The sequence below is a fragment of the Ostrea edulis genome, chromosome 4, assembly GCF_947568905.1.
Source record: "Ostrea edulis chromosome 4, xbOstEdul1.1, whole genome shotgun sequence".
NCBI lineage: Eukaryota > Metazoa > Mollusca > Bivalvia > Ostreida > Ostreidae > Ostrea > Ostrea edulis.
In genome coordinates this window covers 32743971-32756470 of record NC_079167.1, presented here as the reverse complement: position 1 = coordinate 32756470, position 12500 = coordinate 32743971, and the positions used below count along the sequence as shown (strand labels likewise).

Below are 12500 nucleotides of genomic sequence, written 5' to 3'. Positions count from 1 at the left end.
AAGCTAAATACATATTTATTGAAATATGCGGCCTGTAGAGCTTCTACAAAGCCTTTCTGTTAAGTGACCTTGACCTTATACCTTTTGATCGTCAAGTGCATCAAATAAGTAGCAATCTTGATTGTTTTATATAGCATACTTGATTCTGATAAAGTCCGGCCGAATCGATTTAAGCCTGGTATACCCGATGACGTGCTCTGAATCAAGTGACCCGGCTACAGTACAGTTACTGTAATGAAAATGTTGACCTTCTATTGTACAAACATTATTCAGCATAAAAATGGTCAACATATTTACAAATCACATCTATTTCACCAGTATAAAAATTAAAAACATTATGTCTTACAATAAGCAACTTTCAATACTACTGTCTCCAAGGACGCCAGCTCGAAGCTGCCTTCACCGATCAAAATTTATCGGCTTACCCGGCGGGATGCGTACGCAATTCCATCTCACAATTCAGTGAGACGACGGTCATCGCCTGTCAACCTAAGTACACCAGATTGTTAGAATCAAGTATGCTAAGTGTCTTTTATATGAACTTTGATTAGGATCAACTCTTTTTCATTGGGTTTGTGTAAAATTAAAAAAATAGCAATATTCCTGAAAAAAATTTCATTTTATTTCAATATTTTTTAACACTGTCTAATATATTTTGTTTATATAATTAGCATGTTAAAGATTTTAGCGGTAATTTAAAAAATATAAACAAATAATGTTAATAATTTTCATAAGTATTTTTTATTTGAAAAAATCTACACAAGTTTTCTTGGCAATTTCCTAGTTACAAACAACTTCTTATTCTGTGAAAACACACAAACAAACCAATCCCATGGTGATCCAGGTTAGAATAGGTCCTCAGCACCCCTCTTCCCCACCCCCAGGATCCGGGTTAGAATAGGTCCTGAGATCAGTACCCCTTGCTTGTCGTAGGAGATGGTCCTTCGGATGAAACCATTAAAACCGAGGTCCCTTGTCACAGCAGGTGTGGCACGATAAAGATCCCTCCCTGCTCAAAGACCGTAAGCGCTGAGCATAGGCCTAAATTTTACAGTCCTTCACCAGCAATGGTGACATCTTCATAGGAGTGAAAGATTCTCGAGTGGGACGTTAAACAATATACATCCAACCAATCACAAACCATATAAAGTAATAGGAGCATGTATCAATTATGATTGTGAAATTATACTGTATAGGAGATGCTTTCATGATTCATGAATAAGATTTTGGTGTAGCTATCCAGAATTTATTGGGTACTAGCATAATTTCATGGGATGCAAGCTGCTCATAAACCAGGAGTCCAGGACTTGTCTTGAAAAATTTCTCGTTACTACCCTGAGTAAGGAATATTGTAGAGCTCTGCTAAAAGTTCTAGTATGTAGTTGTTTATTTATATTAAAACTTATGAAAGCATGACACAATATTTTGCTAAAATGTTTAAATCAAAGATTTCCAATTTAGAGATTAAATTTCCTAGTGTTTTCAAAAATGAAAAGAAAATTCCTTTTATGAACAAATACTGAATTTCCTAAATGAAATATATTTTTTTATGATAGGAAATTATTTGCACTTATAAATATCTTAAAATAATTTCCACTGTAGAATTTTATTATTAGATTTGATAAATTTAAGAATTTTGCTCTTCATCAGTTCCTCTTTGGGCCCAGGGTTTCAGTTCATTTTTTGAGCCCAGGGTTGATTTCAGTTCCTCCTTGGGCCCAGGGTTGATTTCAGTTCCTACTTGGGCCCAGGGTTGATTTCAGTTCCTACTTGGGCTCAGGGTTTTAGTTTATTCTTAAACTCAGGGTTGATTTTGGTTCATAAAGTAATGCACATTCTTGGACTTGATCCTGTGACATGATAACCACTGGTATACAAATTGTACTTGGTACTTGATGTACCATTGACATAATTGATCTTGGGGAAAACCCATTTTTACTCCAATGACTTGTTACAACTATTTGTTTAATATTGATAAAGCCCAATAACATCATGACAGTGAGTACGCTTGTCATTTGCAGTGAGATCGTGTTGCTAATGTAAGAGATAGTAGAAATTAGAATGGACACAGGCTCCTTTCATAATTGAATTTTGTATTTGAAGTCATATTTGAATTAATATTAAGTATTGAAATTATTTTCTAAAGAGCTTGGGCACATTATGGGAAGAAGAAGAAATTCTTTAAATTCTGATCATGTTTAATTTATTGAATTACGAATTTGTCACTCCTTGGCTAAAAACAAATCCATCATATATTTTGAATGTGTCAGGTCTATTCCCAGTACACTTTGATGTACAAATATTTCTCCAGATGCAGACATACAAACACAGATATGTATGAACTGTCTCTTAATTATCCTTTGTTACTAGAAATACAAGAAAATTGTGGTAATCCATCAACAGAATAGAAATTGCCAAATTTGTATTTAGAAACTTCTCACAAGATATTTGAAAGTGTCGCTTAATTCCCTAGATCCAAAGTACATGTGGGCTGCAAGAAGGGGGAGGGGGAAAATGAATGACCCAATGTTCAGTAAACTAAGCTTAGATCAGTGCATTAACACACACACACCTCACCCACACACTTTTCTCTCTCTCTCGTTCATCAATGTATCTATGAGATGTAGAATTATCACTATGATTGCAGTGTGTAGCATGATAAAGATATAGTTCTTGTTTCACAGAAATGTGAACCTGATGCATTTTGTGTACCTATTTGTGTCCATTTGCAGATGTTTTCCAGAGATATATATATAGACCATTTATAGGTGTATGGAGGTAGTGATACGGAATTAATTTGCTTAGTGTGTTCTGTAATTAGCGATGTCTTCATACAATAACTTCAATACTATTTGCAACTCTGAATTTCTGAGCTGATTTTCAATGAGTGTATACCAGGAGCATTCTGACAAGTCTTCGTGTAAGATTTTACCGAAATAGACACGGTTAATTATCGTGATTCCTGTAAGCCGCACTCTGCAAAAAATGAATCAAGTCATTTGTCTTGAAGAAATCCAGGTCTGTTTCACAATCATAGAAATTTTTTTTAAAAATCTAGTTGCTCATGCAGATAGAAATTTATGTTAACATAAATTTCACAATTTTCTGTTTTAACTTAAGAAAAAATTTCCTGGAATTTTTTTTGAAGTAAATGTGTTGGGGCTTTTTTTTTTTATGAGAAGTCATGCATATATAAACTATAAACCTGAAGATAGTTTAAAGTTATGAATATTCATAAAGAATCTTGTTTTGCCTGTCACCTAGTGGAGTAAGAACACTGTAGTCACGATCTGGGTAGTCCCCTATACCTAGTTTAACCTTTATATTAACCAATCAGATTGCTGCAAGCTGCTGACTCATGCCTCCATATGAATGAGCTGTGTGATCAGGGGAAAATAATGCTATGTAGATTGACCAATAGTATTGGATGATTCATCCGGATATGATCATGTGCTCACAGTGCCAAATCTATTGTAAACATGCATTCTTGGAAATTTGAAAAATTATTAGGATATTGAATACTGAGATTATTTCTTGATTGAGACTCTTTTGTGTGTTTTGGATTATTTTTGTGATTTTGACAAGCAAAATGATGGCTAATCCCATACAAGTTAACTATAACACGGGAATAAATGGGTCACCCAAGGAGACACAAAGAAAAGGTAATAAGCAGTTACACCTGTAAGTGTGTGTATTGCTTGTAACAGTTACATCTGTAGTTTGTGTATTGCTTGTAAAAGAAATGTTTGCTGAAGAATTTTGTGCAATGCTCTCTTGTAAAATCAAAGTTGTCCTAATTAATAATAAAACAGGATCTATTTCCAGCTAATCAGTTCACAAATTTCATAATAATGTGAAGTTCATTAATCAATCAATATAGAAGTCAAAATGTTAGAATGATAAAGTTTCATAGCAAGGCTGATGTCGTTTTTGACAACTTGTCAATTAGCAATTAAATCCATAACCTACTGAATCATTGTAGCATGTAGATTGAATTTTATAAAAAAGAAAAAAAAGATTTTTGAAATGCCACACATATCGCTCTCATTATGTAGTTTTTATGCTGTGCTGCTTTGATAATCTTGGTCAGCTGTGTACTAAGTGGAAGTTGTTTTTGTGAGCTGTTCAGTGTAGCTTTGTCTGAATTTTGTACTAAATCACCCCTCCTCTCAGAAGTCGGTCTCCAACTGTAAACACGTCTGGGACATTGGGAAATAAATCTTACAACAGATTGTAAATAGGTGAAATTGGCACACTGTCCTGATGTTCCTCTCACGATTCTGGTCTATTGACAGCTGCTGAGGGCAGACATAATAATCTACTTTAATTATATTTTCCCGAGAGCACTCCCACAAATACTAAACAAGCTGAAGGTCACTGGATTTACGTACACAAGATTTAAGAAAAGGCTGCCTGGGTTTTTCCCCACCTTTGAAAATCTAGGCTTATCAGTCAAAGTACACACACTGTGAAATGAAGCATTGGATGTCACAATGAAGTTCAAAGGTGGACAGATTTATAAAACTAGATGTTTGTGGTCACATGCTCTTAATGAGAATGCACATGGTGAATTATTGCTGAAATTAATACTGGTTTTAATGTCTTGTGCTCTTTATTACAGGTAAAAAACGAGTACCCCCAGGTTTAAAGAAAATCACTATACCCCCAGAAGCAGACCAACCCCCTGTTCAGGTGTAAGTACTACCAGCTGTTGAGTAAATGAGGACAGAAAGACATATTTATTTTTGTTGAAGGAAATTTACATCAATTTCCAGAACATTAGTGTATATATCCTTCCTCTTTTGATTCAGTGAGGTATAGGTTTTCAATCTCTGGAAGAAAAAAATTTCCTTTTCAATACTTTCTGGAAAGTTTAAAGTTCTGTATGGTCATTACAGGCTTCTAGAATTAGAATTTTGCAAAAATTATTGTATCAGTGATCTTTGCTTGAAATTTTGTGAACAGTTATTCATGTGTAGGAGTAAGTCGTTTATTTAAAAAAGAAAATTTACTAAATATCTCTGAAGTTAGATTAGATCATTGATGGACAATGTTTCATTCTTTTTTCTTTTTTTTTTTTTTTTTTAGACCTGTGGGAATTCCAGATTCGAAAGTGAAAATCCAGATTGAGGGAAAAGAATTCGAAATCGATGCCAGTGACCTCATCACCATCAGAAATCTGGGACGAGGTGCTTATGGCATTGTGGACCTTGTCCGGCACCGGCCAAGTGGTGCCATTCTCGCTGTCAAGGTAACAGTCAGTTTGTGCAATGGAATGTGCACTTTGAAGTTTTTTGTGCACCCCAAGGATAAGAGCATTTTAAGATACAAATTGCACAGATACGTCTGTATGTGTATTAGAGCAAGTTGACCTGTAGAGTTATGTTAGTGGGCCAACACAAAACATCTGGGGTTTTCTTTTCTTGGTGTAGTTTTCAGTTTCATTTTGTGCTGTAAACCCAGGAAGTCCTTCATTTCTACTTGAGTTCAGCAAGGTCTGTCAACAACTTATTGTTCTGAATGCTGACCGACTTTCTGCTGTCTTACACCTACAGCACTTACTGCTGCACTGAAATTTGAATTATGCTTGAAGTAATCAACAATGTGTGTTGTGAAAAATTGCTTGTCAGGGTTAGGATTAACCTAGCCCTTCTACAAGTAAGAGCCTCGGTTGATGGCAGCATATGCCTCATATAGTAACCATGGTATAAGTCCAAAGTATCTCGCTGTAAACCTGTAGGTTGGAGAACCTTGACCACTGTCTTACTGTAAACCTGTGGTGGGAGAACATTGACCACTATGTCCCTATTTTGGAAATGGTCTCTCTTGGGAATCGTGTGACTTAGAAATGAAATATCATCTCCATGTACTGTAGGCATAGTCTTTGGCAGTTTATATCTAAAAACTACAAGTTTTATCCATTATTTTGCATTTTCCTTTTACATTTAAAACAGAAATTGATAAGAGATCAACTCACAAACACATGCACACACACAAACACATGCACACACATTGGTAAGCAGTCTACGTTGACCAGCATTGGATTTAGGTGTAATTTGGAAGTACTTTTATATTCAAATGACTGCATCTTTCAGTACAGGGATTGTATGATGTGAAATAAAGTGGTGCCCCAATATAGTGTCCCAGTGAGGCTCATTATTCACTGAATAATTGACAGAGGTCATTCTCAATTGAAAAAATGCTTTAAATTATTGTGTTTTTAGAGAATTCCCATGACAGTGAACAGTCAGGAACAGAAAAGACTGCTGATGGATCTGGATGTGAACATGAGGAGCGGATCCTGCCCCTACACTGTCACGTTTTACGGGGCCCTATTCAGAGAGGTAAGTTTTCTACAATATTTTCTAGACTTTATGGTCAAATATAGAGCGATTAGGACACTGCAGTTTGGATGATGTCTACGTTGGTGTGATGTTGTTTGGTGACTGTTGTAGCAATGTCATTAGAATGGTTATGTGGTTGCTGAATAAGTGGTATAATACACAATTTCCGAGTTGCCCAATAGTTGTTTCCCTTTGTTGAACTAGATACAAAATAAGTTTTTTCACATGTGGTGAGTGCAAATGCTTATCATCGCATTCATATATTGCCTAAAGGATGATTACCAGCTGCCATGCTAGCACCCAAACTGCAGGGAAACACAAATTTATTAAACTTATGAGTATTTCATGATGAAATAGCTCGAACAAAATTGATAATGACCATCTTTCTTTGATAAAAGTATCATTTATATTGAATGCCCTAATTTAAATAATTATTCTTGATTTGGACAGTTTAATATGTACCAATGGCTGATGTAGACAAAATTTACGCTTAAAACTTTTATCATTATCTACATATGTTATATCTTGTACCCACCAACGTTTCATATGATACTGAACATATCTCCATCACAAAAGAGCTGATGTCTTGGAAATTATGTATTGTTAAGATAAAATGACTTTGGAACCCTTGTTTAATAACAGAATCCACAGTTAACCAAAGTTATGTCCTTTAGGAGGCATCTTCAGTGGAAGCCCAGTTTTTCCCACATTGATTTAAATCCTTGGTAAAGAAGGGAAGAAAGAGTAGGTTTATCACAAGATAGCAGCAAAGGGACCTAACTTTGGTTAGTGTAAATGCATCAATACAGTTTTAGTGACTCAGATGACCTATTGCCATTAGTCTTCGTCCGTCGTAGTGCGTTCATAACAATTTTACATTTTTGCCTTCTTGAAAAACGACATGGCCAGTTGTAACCATTTTTTGGTGTGAAGCAATTTTAGGATAAGAGGAATATGAATTCAGAGTTCTTGAAAAGTGTCGGTAATGTCGGATTATCCGATAAAAGTAGTAAATGTCCGACACAAGTTACTTAATTGTCGGTCCTGATGGCCGATATAAGATCGGGATCGAAGTCCGTTTTTTACCGGGAAAAATGGCGGTCATGTGGCCCATAAATTTTCAAACCGATGCTAAATCCGGCAACACATTGAAACGTAAACGTGAGGAATCAGTTGTGAGGAACTACGAGGAGAAGAGAAACTGATTGTGTCTCCGCCTGGCAATCTGGGAGACAATGGCTTTCTGCTTGATGACACAATCTGTTCAAAGTCGAAACTGACGAAAGACCAACTACACTCGGCCTTAAGTGAGAGAAAAAGTAGTTATAACGATTGCAGAGGAAGATGAGAAAGAAGTTGAGAGGAATATACAGGATAGAGAAGAAAAATGGAGGATGAGAGAAAAGTGGAGGGTGAGAGAGAAATAGAGCAAGAAAGTCACTTGGATAGTGAAAGTGAGGAAGATCCATTCAGAGTGTAAGGAAGATGAGAAAGGGTATGAAAAGATAATTTATAAACTTATAGCTGAGATGGAGATTGAATACAATTACACATGTAGTTGATTTTAAATAAAATATCAGAAAACGTCAAAAGCGATGCATTTTTATCTGGACTGACAAAATTTTGTTTGGGCTGACACTGATTTCTAACAGTGTCAGACCAAATGTCTGACACTTCAAAAGAAATTTCAAGAACTCTGTGAATTGTAAAATTTATTACCTTACCACCCCAAAGGCCTCATAGACAGGGCCAAATATGCTTAAAAAGGTCATATTTTCAAAATTCTTCCTCTCCATTTTCACACAGGTGGGAGAAAAACTAAATGCATTGCCATGGTTATGATGTCCTTGAAGCCCTCAACTAAAATTGTGAAATTCGTGGCGCCTGGGTCAGGGAATCAAGCCGTAGGGTGGGGTCAATATGGCCATATAGTGCAATATGTTTTAAATCTTAGAAAATCTTCTCCTCTACTCCCATACATATTTTGTGAAAAACTGAATGCATGATGCTCTCTACCTAAATTGTGAAATTCGTGGCTCCTGGGTCAAGGGTTTAGGCCCTTGGGCAGGGCCAGTATGGCCATATGGTGAAAATGTGTTAAATCTTGGTAAATCTCTACTCCCCTATATATTTGAGAAAAACTAAATGCATGATTATGATGTTCATGAAGCTCTCTACTAAATTGTGAAATTCTTGGCTCCTGGGTCAGGGGTTCGGTCCCTTGGACAGGGCCAATATGGCTACATAAAAATGTATTTAATGATTTTTTATTTCTTTTCTACTTTCACAGTCATGGGAGATAAACTAAATGATTTCAGTAATGTCCTCTTATTAAATTGTGAAATTCATGAGCCAGGGGTTCAGGGTGAGGAGTTGGGGGGGCGGGGGGGTTATGTCAAAATGATTTATATATGCCTCAAATTTCCATTTTCCTTCTTCTGTAAATGTGTAGGAATTGTATGCATTTTAAGGCTTAAATGCAAATATGAGACTCCCTGTATAGGCTATGACATGCAGGTGACAGTTAAGGCCCATGGGCCTCATGTTTATTTTCCTACCTAGTATTAATTCCAACCATCATTGCTGCAAACAAATATGAGTGACCTGTATATTAAATTTGACAGGGGGATGTGTGGATCGTTATGGAGGTTATGGACGCCCCACTTGACAAATTCTACAAGAAGATCTATGAGAACAAGGACCGCATTCCAGAAGATGTGCTTAGCATTGTGGCTTTCTCTGTGAGTAAACATGTACTTCTGTTAGTAGGAACTCTTGGTGTGTACTCTTTATATACTTCCAGAAAAAGTTACGTGTATCATACTATGACAGTGTCTGGCCACAAGGTTTTGTCTGCAGTTCTCCTATGTAACCATAATGGATTTAAGATTTAAGTAATTTGATGATGGCATATATGATAGGACATGAAGTGTAGTTGTTCATGTGTGTTTGAAACTTTGGGTTTGGTCCCTGGTATTGGAAAAGGGGTGAAGTCCAAATATGTTTTAACTTTTTTACGATAGATTTGTAGAATTTGATAGTGTCCTAGAAGGGTATGAATTGTATTTGTCCCTCTGTTTTAAACTTGGGGTTTGTTTAAGTTTAAACTCTATTTATTTTACGATGATAACACACAAGTTCAACAACTTGTATTATTAAAGGGACATGGACACGATTTGAGCTGAAAAATTTAAAATTTTACTTTTTGATTTTTAATGTTTAGAATGCTTAACTAAGGTATTACTAATGATCAGCAAAAATTTGAATGTCAGTATTCAAGGTACATGGGAGATACAGAGGTCACAAGTCCTTGTTATGTAAACAGGGCTCATGCCATGTTTTTGTTTACATAGGTTAATTAAACCAGTAAAAATTTCATTTAAAGCAGGTTTTTTCAATTTGTAAGTGAATTCTTAACACAATTGAATATTTTCTAGTGTTTGGCACATCTTATTTTGTTTTAAACACGCTATTTTCTATTAAACAGTCTAATGTAAACAAAAACAAGACACGAGCCCTGTTTATATAACAAAGAATTGCGAGTGCTGTATCTCACTTATAACTCAACAACTTCAAAGTTTGGTTGACCATTACAAATACCTTAGTTAAGCATTGTAAACAATGAAAATGGAAAAATAAAATTTGAGAATTTTCAGCTCAAATCGTGTCCATGCCCCTTTCTTTAATGCTTCTCGTCAGCTTGGATGTTAGCGTAAAGGGGTCATCGATGTGGGAAGAAACCCACGTATCCGAATGGGTGACCCCAATACCCTCTCACATAAAATCTCTGCTGGTCCTTGGGTTTGGTGCAGAGGGATTTGGTTTAGATGGCACAGTGCAGGCATATAAAGCCTAGTTTTTATGCCCCCGAGATCGAAGATCGGGGGGCACATTATTTTTGTCATTCTGTAATTCTGTCTGAAACTTTAACCTTGCTAATAACTTTTGAACAGTAAGTGATATAGCTTTGATATTTCACATGAGTATTCCTTTTGACAAGACCTTTCCATTGGTACCAACATTTTTGACACCTTGACCTTGGAGTTTGACCTACTTTTTGAAAACTTTAACCTTGCTTATAACTTTTGAACAATAAGTGATAGAGCTTTGATATTTCACATGAGTATTCCTTGTGACAAGACCTTTCTGTGGGTACCAACATTTTTGACCCCGTGACCTTGACCTTGGAGTTTGACCTACTTTTTGAAAAGTTTAACCTTGCTAATAACTTTTGAACAATAAGTGATAGAGCTTTGATATTTCACATGAGTATTCCTTGTGACAAGACCTTTCCATTGGTATTGAACCTTTTGACCTTGACATTTGACCTACTTTTAATTTTTTTTTTTACTTCTAAATGGTAAATATTAGAGCTTTCATATTGTACATGAGCATTTCTTTTGACAAGATCTTTCTACTGGTACCAAGATATTTGCCTTTGTGAACTTGACCATCTTCGGAATTGGGCATTATCGGGGGCATATGTGTTTCACAAACACATCTTGTTACACCTACATTTCAAGCCACTTGCAGGTCATTTCTCTGTAATCCAGGTGAAATTTGACTTGCATGGGATATTCAGATGGCAGTCTTCAGTGAGGGTGGAATCCTGTTGAATTTATTAACCTTAGCAAAATGATTGACTTTAGTTCAGCACACCACACAGTGGATGCAAATCATTCATAGAAGTTGCCAAATCATTTCTTCAATGGATGAGAACTATTTCCAGTACAAGCTTTTCAGTTCCTTTTAAGTCAATACAAGAGGCTGTGACTTCTAAGAGAGAGATTGTTGACCGCAGGGATTGACATTGGCCAGATTATAGAACACTTCTCTTCTTATTAATTTAGTGATCTTTTTCTTGTACAACTATATACAAGCTTTGCAGGGGGTTCTTATTGGGCGATCCTTTCTGATAAATGTGGTTTATTCCTGACCTAAATCTGTTTTTATCTTTGATGACTGATAAACAATTAAATTTGAACGAAAGGAAGTTATAGTGTAGTTTCAATGTCCAAAGGTCTTTGTGCTTCTGAAAACAGCCTAAAATATGTGTTCAATTACCATAATATTTTCTTTCCTGTTTAACAGATCAAATAAAACATGCAGAATGTGTTTTTTACCATCATCTGTATTTTACCTGTACAGGTAGTCAATGCCCTGCATTACCTGCAGTCAGAGCTAAAAGTGATTCATAGAGATGTAAAGCCCTCCAACATACTGATTAATGAGAAGGGCCAAGTGAAGATCTGTGACTTTGGAATCAGTGGTTATTTGGTGGATTCCGTGGCCAAAACCATTGATGCTGGCTGTAAGCCGTACATGGCAGTGAGTGTTGTCCCTCTCTTGTACATGTATATTTCTCAGCAATGAACTTTACCCTTGAAATAGCATGTTATTATTGCAGAAAATTTTTCCATGCCTTTTTTCATTTTAAAATGTACTTTAAAATTATAAAAGCAGTTTTCTAATCCAACAAGATGATAGAAATAAAGATTATATGTGTTTGGTTGTTTTTTTTTGTCAGCCTGAGAGAATCAATCCAGAATCTGGACAGAAAGGATACGACATTCGATCCGATGTCTGGAGCTTAGGCATCACAATGGTAAGTCGTGCTAGAAAGTCAGAAGATATAGAAATAGAACCTGAGAAGTGCAAGGTAAATAAACCAAGACATGTCAAGGTAATACAACTTGAATGCTTAGTTAAACCACTAGTACCAGATCACTTAAGTGGAATGAGGTGGTCAGATGAGTTTTATCACTAGTAACATCTAACAGTAATGAATATGAACTGACATATTCTCCTTAAAATGTTAATTACATTTCACTGATCAGGCTTGGATTTCTCAAAAAAAAATGAGTTTCCTTTTATTTGAACTGTCAAAATTTGAGTAAAGTCTCAAGGGCTGAAACGATACGCCCCCTTACAATACTTATTGCAATACTTATGCCACGATTCAATACTTTCAATACGATACAATTTACAGAAGAAACCAATAATAACATTGAAGAAAAATTTAATTACCAAGATTCACATGCATTCATAATTTTAAAAGCAAAAATGTTTACAAATTATAATTCGGAAAGATGCAGGTTGGCTCTGTAGATTAAATTGATAAAGTTCATTATTATTTTCCTAAGACTCAAGGCAATG

General features: G+C 35.7%; 1 protein-coding gene across 3 annotated transcripts in view; it reads left to right on the top strand.

Moving 5' to 3' along the window:
- The window catches only part of LOC125672061 (dual specificity mitogen-activated protein kinase kinase 6-like), a 21970-nt gene that overhangs the window by 7125 nt on the left and 2345 nt on the right, over positions 1-12500 (top strand). The window contains exons 1-7 of one of the 3 annotated variants that reach the window (XM_048908146.2): positions 3236-3662; positions 4622-4694; positions 5089-5251; positions 6225-6344; positions 8969-9085; positions 11493-11672; positions 11872-11949. In XM_048908146.2, coding sequence (XP_048764103.1) covers positions 3590-3662; positions 4622-4694; positions 5089-5251; positions 6225-6344; positions 8969-9085; positions 11493-11672; positions 11872-11949 — 804 coding nt within the window. In that variant the 5' untranslated portion in view covers positions 3236-3589. Of the gene's footprint in view, positions 1-3235; positions 4507-4621; positions 4695-5088; positions 5252-6224; positions 6345-8968; positions 9086-11492; positions 11673-11871; positions 11950-12500 lie in introns of those variants that run through there. The other 2 variants (XM_048908147.2, XM_048908149.2) reach the window with 2 other exon arrangements.